This window comes from Anthonomus grandis, chromosome 13 (assembly GCF_022605725.1).
Source record: "Anthonomus grandis grandis chromosome 13, icAntGran1.3, whole genome shotgun sequence".
In the NCBI taxonomy this organism is placed as follows: domain Eukaryota; kingdom Metazoa; phylum Arthropoda; class Insecta; order Coleoptera; family Curculionidae; genus Anthonomus; species Anthonomus grandis.
The window spans coordinates 2,759,701-2,775,342 of record NC_065558.1 but is presented as its reverse complement, the minus strand read 5'-3'; the positions used below and the strand labels follow the sequence as shown (position 1 = coordinate 2,775,342).

At 32.5% G+C, this 15,642-nt stretch overlaps 2 protein-coding genes across 5 annotated transcripts in view; one reads left to right on the top strand and one right to left on the bottom strand.

Moving 5' to 3' along the window:
- The window catches only part of LOC126743585 (neither inactivation nor afterpotential protein C), a 34,264-nt gene extending 29,698 nt beyond the window's left edge, over window positions 1–4,566 (bottom strand). Inside the window, exon 1 of the mRNA XM_050450745.1 lies at window positions 4,308–4,566. The gene's annotated coding sequence lies outside the window, so the exon portion shown is untranslated. The remainder of the gene's footprint in view (window positions 1–4,307) is intronic.
- Window positions 4,475–15,642, top strand: part of LOC126743584 (protein kinase C-binding protein 1) — a 54,149-nt gene continuing 42,981 nt past the window's right edge. For 2 of the 4 annotated variants that reach the window (XM_050450744.1, XM_050450741.1), the window contains exons 1-7: window positions 4,705–5,516; window positions 5,639–5,811; window positions 12,132–12,216; window positions 12,264–12,459; window positions 12,748–12,918; window positions 13,020–13,192; window positions 13,249–13,531. In XM_050450744.1, coding sequence (XP_050306701.1) covers window positions 4,890–5,516; window positions 5,639–5,811; window positions 12,132–12,216; window positions 12,264–12,459; window positions 12,748–12,918; window positions 13,020–13,192; window positions 13,249–13,531 — 1,708 coding nt within the window. In that variant the 5' untranslated portion in view covers window positions 4,705–4,889. Of the gene's footprint in view, window positions 4,491–4,704; window positions 5,517–5,638; window positions 5,812–12,131; window positions 12,217–12,263; window positions 12,460–12,747; window positions 12,919–13,019; window positions 13,193–13,248; window positions 13,532–15,642 lie in introns of those variants that run through there. The other 2 variants (XM_050450742.1, XM_050450743.1) reach the window with 2 other exon arrangements.

Genomic DNA, 15,642 nt, shown 5'->3' with positions numbered 1-15,642 from the left:
GTTATTTGGTAGATGATTGTAGATGCTTTCGTAAACAATTGACCTTTTTACCACTGTTGAACGAGGTATGGGTAACTGTAGTTTTGAGGCATTTCTTAACAAACTTATATACAGCAAGCACATTGAATTATGTGAATCCAAATTTCCCATCATTGTTACTGAAAGCGACAGATAATAAAATATAAGAATAGTTTTAATTTAATCCTCCTACCTTGTATAGTTTTGTTTAGAACTTAACCTTTAATAATAATAATTATTAATAACCTCTGTATATTAAATTTACAATGAATATATCCAAGGTGTATAGGTGATTGCCTATAAGAATATCCTTGAGTTCATTTAGGTTTGTAGGTATAAAGAAGAAGGAATTTGGAACATGAATGGCTGGCATAAAGGAAAGAGGATCCACAGAAGGGTTCAAATTTTACTGAAGTTGTAGGGCAATATTAGAAAAAATATTGTTAAAATCATTGGGAGAGACTTCAGGGCATTGTCTTGACTGCTTACCACAATTGTGACGAATATCATTAATAATTTTCCAACTCTTCTAATATTTGTTAGATGAACCACTTAAACGGTTGGAGTAGTAAGTTTGCTTAGAGATTCTTATCAGACGACGATACAAGGCTCGGTAAGAATTGAAATTATTATTCACACTTATTGTGTGAAGAGATCTCAGATTTCTTGAAGATACTTTCAAACCCCTCGTGAACCAAGATTTTATAGGTTTGGATTTCGGTTTGATTTTAATCATTGGGAAGGAAGCATCAAAGAGCTTAGCAATTTTTGTGTGAAAGGAAGATAAATCGAAAATAGAATTCCAGAGCTGAAAGTTGACGAAACTTATAAAAGTTATTAATACCAAAAATTCGACCATATCGCTGTGCAGATACACTACATTCGTTTTGTATATTTGCTATTTTACATAGTATAAACTCATGGTTTGACATGGTTGATATAAGTTTTTTAAACGACCGTAAGCAATTTTAAGAACAAAATTAAAATTGCTTACGGTCGTTTAAAAAACTTATATCAATACAAAAATCAGTTACCATCAAACACCAAATATTTGCTTTGCAATTCGCTTGTACTGTCTTTGGTGGATTATGCGGACATTGTGTATGGCGACTCACTAACCGTATCTCTGTCAAGGACGATGCAGAAACTGCAAAATAGTTGTTTTTCCTTTAATATATCGTATAGAGACCACATTACTCCTTATCTAAATTCACATTTTATATTAAATATGAGAAATAGAAGAAAGTGTCATATGTATAATTTAATTTACAAAATAATTAAATCAGGTCAGCCGCCATATTTAAGAGACTTATTTTTTCACCATGATTATATACACAATATAAGAAATCCAAACTTAATTAGAATTCCATTTCATCGAACATCAGGTTTTAAAAAATCATTCCAGTATGTAGGCATTCATATGTGGAACAAGTTACCGGATTACATTAAAAATAGTTCACCAAAGAAATTTATTGCATATGTTAAAGAAATCCTTCTTAATTCTCAACTAACATAGGCATTTTAACAAATTCACACCACCAAATTTTTATTAAAAATATAATTTAATTATTTTTATTTAATTGCAACCATATTATTTTTGAGTTCTTACTTTTGAAATCAACACTGGTCTTGTTGATCTTGCAGGCATAAAAATAAAATTTTAAATGGTTCATTTTGGAATATCTATTCATTTTTGCGTCGTGTTGCCCTGGTTTTCCAGCCTCGGCTCGTGTTTTTTGCCGCCCTTCCTCCTCTCTATCTATTGCACAGATGGTACCTATATTAATGTATATGATATTGTAAATTATTACACTATATTTTTTTCTTTGTTTTTAGCATTTATATGTTTTTAGGGTTTAATGACTTATTTTCTTAATAATTATAATTGGGAAAGTCTTTATTCTTCTTTTAGTTGTAATTAGGTTAGTATGTTTTAACGGTCTGAGCAGCACATGCGCGCTAGCTCGTGTATGTGTTATCGGTTGTTTTTATAATCGCAGTTCAGTCCGCATTACTCTTAGCATTGTGTAAATTCTTGTAATAAAAAAATGTAATTTTCTATGTACAATGTTTAAGTGGTAATAAAAGTCTTTTGAATTTTGAATTTTTGAATTTGATAAAGCAGAATTTGTGACTGTACACTCCACGGAGTCATATGGAAAATTAGAACAAATATAGTCAATAGTGGAGCTTGTTGACTGTGTTATACGAGTAGAATCTTTTACATGCATATGTATATTAAATGCCCCCATTAGAAGATCGAGGCGCAGAGTAAAGACAGAATTTTTATCATTAAAGTTGATATTAAAGTCTCCTGTAAGAACTACGTAAGCCGCCGATGAAATTTCAAATAAAAGTGCCTCTAATTTTAAAAAGAATTCGCTGCAGTCTCATTACATATAAGTTTATGGATTTGGAGTAAATTACAGTAAATTAAAAAGTCATTTCCTTTAGGAGATGGTTAAATTTATCTACCTGTTGAAAAGAGTTGTGTTCTAAAAAGTTTTTACATAATAATATCATACATCCACCATGAAAAGACAAAATCCGACAAAAAATAGACAAAATAACATAATTTGGTGGATCAATAAGCTCACCCGGTTTAAGACAGTGCTCAGTAAGTAATAAAATACTAGGATAGTTTAAGTCATGCAAAAAAAGTGAAAGTTCACTAGTTTTATAATTTACACAGATATCCAAAAAGCCTTTGATGGTGTGTCTCACGGGATATTAATAAAAAAACTTTCATCAATAGGAATACAAGAATCATACCTGATTTGGATAAAATCAAGTGACATTGAAAAAATTAAATTCTAGTGACTTCTGGGGTACCTCAGGGGTCCCATCTTGGGCTGGTTTTATTTCTTTTATATATAAATGAAGCCATATCTATATTTAAATATTGTGACTGTCTTTTATATGCTGACGATTTAACATTCTTTAAGACTATTGAGTGTGATCAAGACTATTCCTTAGTACATTGCCAATTTTAATAAATGTAAATTTATCTCATTTCATCCTGAAAAATGACATGCATTAAAAGAGTGTCCTTTAGAATATGTCGACACACGAAATGATGAAGGGGTAATTTTTAACGAACAATTGACTTTTAATGGCCATATGGACAACATTACAATGAAACGTTTTAATCAAATTAAGTCAAATTAGGGCCATAAAATATTTATATATTAGTTTAGTTCCTAGTGTTTTAGAATATAATTGTATCATAAGGTCTCCAATTTATAATCTACATGTAATATAGAAAAAGTTCAGGATAAGTCCTGGAAATTTATACTTTACTTGATCAATAATGAAATTTACAGCTCCTTTCTTTTAAATAGTTTTATTAAAAATCCCAACTAGAGCTACATAGTAAAGAATTCTATTTCAATGGTATGGGTATAGAGGAGTAACAGACCAACTAGTTAAACTGTATAATTTAGATTTTGATAATTGTGACTTGTTCATTGGAGTCTTTTACTAGTTTAAACATAAGATTTTAAAGGGAACAGGAGTTCCAATAATGATTATGTAGTACTACTCTATTTTTTTTGCTAGTGTCTTTACATGTAATCAATTACTTGATGGTATTTGTAAATTATAAATAAATAAACAAATACTTAAAAATCCTTTGTCACCAAAAAGGCTGACTGAGTTTCCATAAAAACATTCATAAGAAGTTGTATTTCCTCATGTTTTATTAAAGGAAAAAAATGTATAAGCAAATTTAAGTAATTAAGACTAACAGCAACTGCTTTATATAATTTTTATTCCAAGATATCTTGAAAACAGTGCAGTAAAAGTTTCAACAGGTTATTCAATAGGGTCTACCAGCTAGGGAGATCCCTAGCTGGTAGACCCTATTCCTAACTTTATTTCTAAACATTTTTAGGGAAGGAACGGCGGACAAGTTATTTGGTAGATGATTGTAGATGCTTTAGTAAAGCATTGACCTTTTTACCACTGTTGAACGAGGTATGGGTAATTGTAGTTTTGAGGCATTTCTTAACAAACTTATATACAGCAAGCACATTGAATTATGTGAATCCAAACTTCCCATCATTGTTACTAAAAGCGACAAATAATAAAATATAAGAATAGTTTTAATTTAATCCTCCTACCTTGTATACTTTTGTTTAGAATTTTACCTTTAATAATAATAATTAATAATAACCTCTGTATATTAAATTTACAATAAATATATCCAAGGTGTATAGGTGATTGCCTATAAGCCACCGCTAAAACTGCTAATATATTTAACAGAGAACACACATATATTATGTCCTTACTTAGCCTTTGGAATGGTACGAAAGAAGCCGATGGCGCCTCCTCGTGGTCCTCGTGTCTTCTCGTGCTCCGTTAGTGAAGTTCGACAACAGCGCACTCTGTCCCTTGCGTATAGTAAAATTGATTGCACGCTGCTCCTCAATTATTACTAATTTTAACCAGAAATTTTGGAAATTCTTTTTCATGTATGTAGACGCACTTTATATAAGGATAATTCTTTGTTTACCTAAGTTAATATATATAAAACCCATTAACTATATCTAAAAAATAACAATAATTACCAACGCCATGTTGCATGGCTTGTCAAATTTCGACCAATCTCAATCACGTATCGTCCCGGGCTCCGCCCACCAAACAGCTTCTTACTAACTTTTTTTTACAAGGTTATGTTTTGTACATGTCAAACTTGCCGCTAGGGTTCTCACCGTCTACATTTGCGCCGTTTACGACCTTATTATATTATACTTGGAATTTATTAGATAAACGTTTTCACTAGTTTGGACCGTCTAAACCGTCAGTAAGTTACGATATTTCCCATTAAAGTATGTTTTTGTAGTGAGAATTAGACCTTTTTGGCACGCACAATGTCTACAGAAGGCATTGACCAGCCGAATGGCGATGCCTCAAAGGATGACGAGGGGTCGTCACCAGTGAGCATCCTTACAGATCAGTCATTAACAGCAAGCACCTCTCAAAGTACAATAAGTGACAGCAATAATGTTCTCAATGACACTGACAATTCTGTGGACCAGAAAGTTGTGTCTGAACCCCAACCCCATCCTGTACCAACAGCAGATAATCAAGAGGGTGAGGAAATTGTAAATAAGCAACAAACAAGTGAAAGTGATGTCAAACCAGATCCTGAGGAGACCTCAAATCAGTCCAGGGAGTTAAAGTCACTGTTGGCCCTTTCAAAGGAGGCTCGGCTTGAAACCAACCTGTCTAGGAAGAGGAAGAGTTCCAGCTTGAGGAAGAAAAGTGGGAAGAGGATTCAGTATCCTGTGACTGCCGAGAGCGAGCTGGAGGTCGAATTGCAAAATTCCGAGGAGGGCTCCAAAATGGAGCCCCAGGATGAAGAGGGTGAATCCAGAAAGAGGACAAGAAACAGTCTGTCAGAGGTGTCATTAGTTGAGAGTACTAATGAGGACACCCCTAAGAAAAATAGGAAGTCTTTTACTTATGAACGGAACCATGATGTGGTTATTTTTAAGGTATGTCCCTATATAATTTTCTTTTCACAAGGGCTAAGCTTTGATCTTTTTTAAATTGTTTTTGGAATATTAATTATATTTAGTCTTGTTTTGAATTAATCTAAATAAATGTTTTTTAATAGCCAAACAAAGATATGTTCTGTTGGAGATGCCACAAAGACAATGTTAATATTGCTTGTGAGACCTGCCCGAGGAGCTATCACCAGAAATGTTTGAAACAGACCATAAAGGATCCGGAACACTGGCCATGCCCTGAATGTGTGTCCATTTTAAAGGCTGAAAGTACCCAAACCAGGTACACAATCTGTTTTTTTATTCCTATTTTAATATTGCTTAGGCATTATTGATAAGTTTGTTTAATTGAGAAACTAATTTAATTAGTTACAGTTTTTAAGGGCTGCACTGAAATTTATGTAACATGGGTTCTAGCTTTTCCTCTGAGCATTTTACTTGATAACTAACTAGTGTGTGGGTTGTTGATCTTAATATGACTCCTCACAATCAATCAGTCAAAGATAATTCAATTTCTTTAAAGCAACTTTAGTAAAACTTTATTAAAACTTAGAGATTTAAAATTAGATGAAGTCTGGCTAATTTTCTTTGTATCTGATTTGCTATTGATTTTGTTTTTTTTTTTTCTATTAAACTTAATCAAAGAGAACACAATTTCCTTTAAGAAACTCTGTTACAACTATTATTTCAATATCCATCAACCTATCAAGCCTGGTATTTTGTTTCATATATGAGATGTTGGTGATTTTATGATATTTTTTTTTTTTATTATTAAAGACAAACAGAGACTTTGATAGAACTATTATATTGCACTAAAAGTTTTCAAGATATCTTGGAATAAAATTTAATTACAGCAATTGATGTCACTTAAATTTGTTGGTAATATTTTTTCCTTCAATAAAACATAAGGGGAGAATTATATATGATCCTGGAAATACTTGAACATTTTTACATAAAATATTCCATATTTGTGAAACTTGTTCAGGTCATTTTGGACTTTAAACACCATTTATTTGTTGAGAATGTTTTTCTTTTTATTGCATCAAAATATTCCCAATAGTTTTTAAGATATTAGACTTTATAGTGAGTTGTAATTTTTCTCAGAAAATATTGAATATCTCTGAAACTTATGCTTGAATCATTTTGAATGTGAATCAACATTTGTACAGAATATTCTGTTCTTTAATTCGTTAAAATACCTGTACTTGGACTTTTACATAAAACATTCACTAAGTACCTCTTAAAGTTTTATTCAGACCATTGTGGACCTGTGGATTCTGGTGATACAATTTCCTTTAAAAAACCATATTACAACTATTATGTAACTCAAAAAGTTTGACAGATATCCTGCAATGCAATTTAGGTAAAGTGGACTTTTACTGCACTGTTTTCAAGATATCTTGGAATACAAATTATATAAAGCAGTTGCTGTTAGTCTTAATTACTTAAATTTGCTTATACATTTTTTTCCTTTAATAAAACATGAGGAAATACAACTTCTTATGAATGTTTTTATGGAAACTCACTCAGCCTTTTTGCTGACAAAGGATTTTTAAGTATTTGTTTATTTATTTATAACTTACAAATACCATCAAGTAATTGATTACATGTAAAGACACTAGCAAAAAAATAGAGTAGTACTACATAATCATTATGGGAACTCCTGTTCCGTTTAAAATCTTATGTTTAAAACTAGTAAAAGACTCGAATGAATAAGTCACAATTATTAAAATATAAATTATACAGTTTAACTAGTTGATCTGTTACTCCTCTATACCCATACCATTGAAATAGAATTCTTTACCATGTAGCTCTAGTTGGGATTTTTTAATAAAACTATTTAAAAGAATGGAGCTGTAAATTTCACCATTGAACAAGTAAAGTATAAATTTCCAGGACTTATCCTGAACTTTTTCTATATTACATGTAGATTCATCATTTTGTGTATCGACATATTCTAAAGCACACTCTTTTAATGCATGTCATTTTTCAGGATGAAATGAGATAAATTTACATTTATTAAAATTGGCAATGTAGTTAGGAATAGTCTTGATCACACTCAATAGTCTTAAGTCATCAGCATATAAAAGACAGTCACAATATTTAAATACAGATATGGCTTCATTTATATATAAAAGGAATAAAACCAGCCCAAGATGCGACCCCTGAGGTACCCCAGAGGTCACTAGAATTTAATTTTTTCAATGTCACTTGATTTTATCCAATTCAGGTATGATTCTTGTATTCCTATTGATGAAAGTTTTTTTTATTAATATCCCGTAAGACACACTATCAAAGGCTTTTTGGATATCTGTGTAAATTATTGAACTTTCACTTTTTCTGCATGACTTAAACTATCCTAGTATTTTATTACTTACTGAGCACTGGCTTAAACCGGGTGAGCTTATTGATCTACCAAATTATGTTATTTTGTCTAGTTTTTGTCGGATTTTCTCTTCTCATGGTGGATGTATGATATTATTATGTAAAAACTTTTTAGAACACAACTCTTTTCAACAGGTAGATAAATTTAACCATCTCCTAAAGGAAATGACTTTTCAATTTACTGTAATTTACTCCAAATCCATAAACTTATATGTAATGAGACTGCAGTGAATTCTTTTTAAAATTAGAGGCACTTTTATGTGAAATTCCATCGGCGGCTCACGTAGTTCTTACAGGAGACTTTAATATCAACTTTAATGATAAAAATTCTGTCTTTACTCTGCGCCTCGATCTTCTAATGGGGGCATTTAATATACATATGCATGTAAAAAATTCTACTCGTATAACACAGTCAACAAGCTCCACTATTGACTATATTTGTTCTAATTTTCCATATGACTCCGTGGAGTGTACAGTCGCAAATTCTGCTTTATCAGACCATGAGTTTATACTATGTAAAATAGCAAATATACAAAAGGAATGTAGTGTATCTGCACAGCGATATGGTCGAATTTTTGGTATTAATAACTTTTATAAGTTTCGTCAACTTTCAGCTCTGGAATTCTATTTTTGATTTATCTTCCTTTCACACAAAAATTGTTAAGCTCTTTGATGCTTCCTTCCCAATGATTAAAATCAAACCGAAATCCAAACCTATAAAATCTTGGTTCACGAGGGGTTCACACAATAATAGTTCACACTCTTCACACAATAAGTGTGAATAATAATTTCAGTTCTTACTGAGCCTTGTATCGTCGTCTGATAAGAATCTCTAAGCAAACTTACTACTCCAACCGTTTAAGTGGTTCATCTAACAAATATTAGGAGAGTTGGAAAATTATTAATGATATTCGTCACAATTGTGGTAAGCAGTCAAGACAATGCCTTGAAGTCTCTCCCAATGATTTTAACAATTTTTTTTCTAATTTTGCTCTACAACTTCAGCAAAATTTGAATCCTTCTGTGGATCCTCTTTCCTTTATGCCAGCCATTCATGTTCCAAGTTCCTTCTTCTTTATACCTACACACCTAAATGAACTCAAGGATATTCTGTATACTGAAAAAAATAAAAATTCAACTGGAGAAGACAACCTTTCAGCTAAGATTTTTCTCCACCTTCCAGAAACTAAAGGCGCTAAAGGGACTAGTTGACGCAATTAACCTTTCTTGGAGCAAGGGGATATTTCCATCTTGCCTAAAATCAGCTAAAGTTATAAGTTCTATACTTAATACCCTCAAAAGTTCAATGTTTGGGGTGGTATTTTGGGCGACCATATTATTGGGCCATTTTTGATTATAGTATTTTGAACGCCGAAAAATATAGCTTGAGTTGCTACAAAAACCAAATTCTTCCTGCCGTTCAACTCCCACTAATATAGACGAGGGCTCAGTCTATTTTCAACAAGATGGCTGTCCTGCTCATAATGCGGTATGAGTAAAAGAATTTTGAACAAATACTTTTCCTAATAGCCTTATTCTTAAAACTGGCAATATTAAACCTCCAAGATTTCCCGATTTGTCACCAAATGACTTATTTGTGGGATTATCTTAAGAGAGACTAGTAATAAACATCATAATGTTACGCCAACGAATTTAGAGGAGTTGAGAAACAAAATTGTTAAATGTACCAATTCCATTTTACCTCAAAAGTCTTTTTGATGTAAAAAACAGCTTTTATGATTTATTTAAAGCACTATTTGTCAGGTTTATTATTTAGTGTATTTTTTGTTGTTTGCATTCTATTTTTATTAGATTTTATATAGTTTTTTTATAAAAACAACGCTTTAATTTTGAATATGCAATGCACGGTATAAAAAAAATGTAATTACAAATCTCTGCGGGTCTTACACTTGTAATTCGCGTAATATTTTTTAAAATTTTGGCGCAAGAGATACAGCGCCTACCGATGTCAGACACTTACTAAAAAAAATATTTTCCAATTCACAAGGGTGAAGCTCTTGATAATCCTTCCAACTTTCGTCCCATCTCTTTCTTGTCTACGCTATCAAAGGTAATCGAAAAACTGGTTAAAAATCGAATAATGTCCTTTTTAAAGTCCAAAAACATCCTCACCAGACTTCAATTTGGCTTCCGTGAAAATACCAGTACCAATGGTGCCATGTTTAATTTTTTTCATGAGCTTTACTCCCAGATAAATGAGTTTCGGCGGCAGTTTTTTGTGATTTGTCGAAGGCATTCGATTGTGTCTGCCATAGGATTCTGCTGCGGAAGCTTTATCATTATGGATTTCGGGGAGTTTTATCTTCTTGGTTTGCTAACTATCTGCAAGATCGGCAACAACGAGTGCTTGTAGGATCTAAGTACTCTGATTACCATCCTATCACCTTGGGAGTTCCTCAGGGTTCAGTTTTGGGGCCTATACTTTTTCTCCTATACATAAATGATCTTACCAAACTTAATGTACGGGGGAAATTGACTCTATTTGCCGATGATACCACACTTCTTTGGCACAGCCCAGACACAGATACTCTGCGAACTACATTAGCAACTGATCTTCAGGCAGTAAATCTCTGGTTTGAATCAAACTTGCTGTCACTAAATCCTCAAAAAACCAAAATATTGTGTTTTGTAAATCATGTGCCTTTTTCTAATTCAGTAGTTTAGCAGTTTGATAATACAAAATTTCTGGGTATATATCCTCGGTACTTACAAAAAGGTGTCTGCAGGTTGTTTTGCAGTCAGGGTGGCTACCCTGGAGTTTAAAAGATCTGTATATTTTTCATTAATTGAATCGCACTTTAGGTATGCCATTTGCTTCTGGGGTAATGTAGCTGCCTACTTTCTACAAATGCTGCTTGTTTTACAGAAGCGTGCTGTATGTTACATGTGTGGGGCTAAACCAAGAGATTCCTGTCGCCCATTATTTGTTAGGCTGGGCATACACACTGTCTTCTGCCTCTACATTTAAGAAGTGGCCTGCTTACTTTTTGCAAATCGCTTTAAATTTATAACCCCAAATCCAAGATACTTAACGCGTCAAGTGAACGATCTAAATCTTCCAATCCCCTCCTCCACATTAAATAAAAACTCTATTTTCTACGAGGGAATCAACATTTTCAATCGATTGCCAGGTGGAATCAGGGAGGCAACATGTATTGACACTTTTAGACGTAAATTGAAAATACTTTTGACCGAAAAATGTTACTATTCACTGGATGAATACTACGTCGACACATTCTAATTTTCCCTAAGTGTAAGTTTACAGTATTTGAGTTTTATTTGATTTGTTTGTATGGTTAGAATTCTTTGCTGTCTTATACTTGAGGGGATAATTATGGAATTTAATTTACTCTTTATGTATTGTTTTCTGATATTTGTTTTGGAACTCGACTGTGTATGGGGTGTAGTGGTAGTAATTTAAGGTAGCTTTGTTTAGAACAATTTTTCTTTGTTAATAACAATAAAGCATGTTTTTTTTTTTACTTCAATCTAATAGCCTACTTCAGTTTTACTGTTTTAAAAATTCATGTTCTCTCTGCTTGTAGTTGTTGATCTGCCCCTTTGAATGTTGTTTAGGAGAAATGTATGCTCTAAAAGTATTAAACATTTCATCAGTTAAGATTGACCCAAGAATTGTTGAAAAAATAGAAAGCAAGGAGGTTCCCCTATAGTTTTTGATATTTGAAAAAGTGTTGATAGTTTCCAACACGTGGGAAATGAGGATGTATTAAATGACTTCTGAAAAATGAGCTGAAAATAAACTATTGAATGAGTTTAAGTTATATAATATTTATTCAATTGTAAATTTATGATGAGAAAGAACTGAAAACAGATTCTCTGGAACAGGTTTAATATCTTCATTGCAGAAATTGGTGTAGCAGAAGTCAAAGTGGTCAGCAAAAGCATTAGTTGTCTCCTCAGGAGTTCTCTTACTTATTTCTTTATATCCTATTTGGCTTGGCAGACTGTTAACTAGTCTAATAATACTTTAAATTTCTCGGTATTATTTGCTCCGTATTTGTAACAAACACTAGGTAACATAAATCTACAAGAAACTTCGTCTCTAGCCCAACAGCAAAATAATAATTGCAGTCCTCTTGCAGCATTCATGTTATTCATTAATTTGTTTGTAATATCTTTATTATTTATCACATAGCTCTAAAAAATGAACCTAAAACAATTTCTTTAAACAATTAGGTCTCCAGCTCTTCGAGGCATGACCCTAGAACACCTCTGTAGCCTCCTAAAATTCGCAGTCTACAGGATGATCCAGTGCCAAGGGGTAAATAACAAAAAGCACTATGTTCCTCCATTCTCTTTTCTATTTAGTCTGAATTATTGCAGTCCGAACCCTTCGTTAATCCTGTAAACGAAGCCGATTTTCCCGAATACAAAAAATACATTATACAGCCGATGGATTTGACTTTACTGGAGAAAAATATCAAGGAAAACTTGTATGGGAGCACACAAGCTTTCGAGGCTGATGCCAAATGGATCTTGCACAATAGTATTGTCTTTAATTCAAGTAAGTGGCGGTTTATTAAGTAGGAGATATTAATCAGTGTTTACTTTCATGTTTCTTTTTGTATGCTGCATTGGAAATTGTAATTTAAATCAGAAGTTAACAGACTGCATTATAAAAGATGTATGTATTTTTATTAAACTGTGGAATTTGAAAAATAATTTGTCTAAGTGCAGCAAATGTTAATATAATATAAATTATAACCTGATCATAAATATTTATATAGCTTATGCAAAAATTTTCTCAAAAAGGTTTCGCCAAACTTTCCTTTAAATTGTCACCTTATTTTAGCCCAATCGAAACTTTCAAGCATCGCGAAAAGTATAATAAAAATTTGTAAACAAGAAATGTCTGAGATCGAGAACTGCCCCACGTGTTACCTGAACGCCAACACTAAAAAGAAAACTTGGTTCGTTGAAGTTTGTCCCAAACCCCATTTACTTGTATGGGCAAAGTTACGAGGTAATTAGCTGATAATTAAATTGAAAGTTGGTTCATTCTACCTGGAAAACCTCTAACTGTATTTCCATAGAGTTCATTTTTTTTTAAATTATATCTTGTAGGTTTTCCATTTTGGCCTGGCAAAGCGATGAGCTGTAAAGATGGTACCGTGGACGTGAGGTTCTTTGGTGCCCACGATAGAGCGTGGGTACCGGAAAAGGAATGTTTCCTCTACTCCCCAAAAGACCCCAATTTATTTAGGGTCAAAAGAAGTGATATTGAGCAATGTGTAGAGGTGCCTTAATACCTTTAAGACAATAGTTTTAAATATCTGACTGTTATTACTTACAGGAATTGGAGATACATGTGAAAAATTTGAAAAAAGCCTTTGGAGAGTTCCACTATCCGACTTTTAAGACTCCTCTGGATCCAGATAATGAGCTGAAGCAGATTCAAATATTCTTACCAAGGTACAAAGCAAACTTAAACAAGAGCAAACCGGTTCGCAGGAGCCTGGAAAAGGAAAAAGATCCCCAGAAAGAGGATAATAATCAAGAAGTGAGATATGTCGGCAAGAAAACGCGCAAGTCTATTGAGAGACCTGGCAATGATGAGGATAATATGGAGGGATATGGTAAATATTTTTATATCAGTCATTGCATATATATTTATTTAATCAAAAAGCTAGAATTATTTCCCAATTACTACATCAAACATACACAAAACAGTCAAAAATAATATGTATGTACCATTTACGGAAAAAAAAACACATTTTTATTAAAACTAGGGATGCGCAGAAGCGTAATTTTTTCGATTCGACCGAATTGTTATTAAAGCTATTGAGCGAACATTAAATTTGTTAAGCAAGAGGGAAAAATAAAAAAAAATGTCATTATAAACATGACTTTTAAACATTTATTAACAAAAACATCACATTAAAAACCCACCAAATATAGGAAATGTTATTTCGATATATTTATAACAAACAATAACAAAAAATAACTCTCATAAAAGCTAAACAACATAGTCCAAAAAAAAATTTAAAAAAAAAACAAAAAAGAACTGAAAACATGAAAAAGAGCATTATTTTTCAGTACTGGAAATTTACAAGAGGTAAATTATGGTGGATGAACGGCAACTTTTCCGCATTTTTTGGAAGTAGTCTGCTTCTAGTTTCATCATAAATATTACCTGCTTCCGAAAAGGACCTTTCACTATATACACTAGAAGCAAGGGCTGTAAGAAATTTCAAAACTATCTGAAGTAATTTAGGAAAAACTGTTTTTCGGTCTTTCCACCAAGTAGTTGGATTCTCGGTTCTATTAATTAAAGGTAAAGACGGGTACATTTCAGATTCATCTTTAATGTTTTTTTTTATTATTTTTATTGGGTGTTTTGGTTGCAGAACTAGCTGCAATTTTGTCAAAACATTTACTTTGGGATAATCCTACTTCTTCACTAGTTTTATCAGATAAATTATTTTCTAAATATACTGTTTGTTGAATTCTTGATAATGGGATATCATCATGGTGAGAGTTAGTTGATTGTCCTTGTAGTGAAAAATAATGCTCATACTCATCTATTATACAGGGTGTTTGGTGCATCGTGTGCCAAACTGAATTCAGTGATTGGGGAGGTCTTTGGCTACCTCTTCAGCCCTCATAAAAAAATCTTGCTCAAACAGATTTTTTTATACTGGGTTTTAATGGTTTTGAGTGATCATTTATTTAAAAAACATTCAAAATTTAAAAGTTGTTAACTTTTACTAAATGTTATTTTCGACCTTTTATTTGCAATGTTTGACGCTTCTTTTGAAACTAAAATTACCCGCCAGCGACATCTAGTTTTTTTTTACAAGTAAGTGGCGGTAAGTTCGTCACTAAGTAAGTTCGTGGATTGGGCGCGATGGGCCTATTGCATGGCCGCCACGTTCCCCAGACTTAACTACATTAGATTTTTATGTCTGGGGACGTGCCAAAGAGCTGGTATACGCCACAGAAGTTCCAACGAGGGAGGTACTGATACAACGCATAGAAGCAGCCTTTAATACGATCAAAAACGAAATACGACTTCGGACTACAACTGTAGAAATACGACAAAGATGTTGGGCCTGCATTCGAAACAGAGGTGAACAATTTGAGCAGGATTTGTAAATGATGAAATAAATGTTTAAAAGGCTATTTTTATTTTTTAATGTTATTTTCCCTGCTTTGAATCGCTGATTAAGACAAATACTTGTTTTTATTCACCTGTTGAATATTAGAAAATTGCGACTATGTTTAGTAAATTTGAAAATTAGTCATGTTACCAATTACTTTTTATGACATATTGCACATCATTAGAATGGAAACAGACTAGAGATGTTTTTAAAAAAATTGGGAGATCATGATCACTTTTAGTTTTTTTTTTTATTTAAACCGAAAGTTGACGTTTAAGCTTATTTTTTACTGAAAAAAAATGTTTGCAGCGCTGCAAAAAAAAAACTAGATGTCGCTGGCGGGTAATTTTAGTTTCAAAAGAAGCGTCAAACATTGCAAATAAAAGGTCGAAAATAAAATTTAGTAAAAGTTAACAACTTTTAAATTTTGAATGTTTTTTAAATAAATGTTCACTCAAAACCATTAAAACCCAGTATAAAAAAATCTGTTTGAGCAAGATTTTTTTATGAGGGCTGAAGAGGTAGCCAAAGACCTCCCCAATCACTGAATTCAGTTTGGCACACGATGCACCAAACACCCTATATAC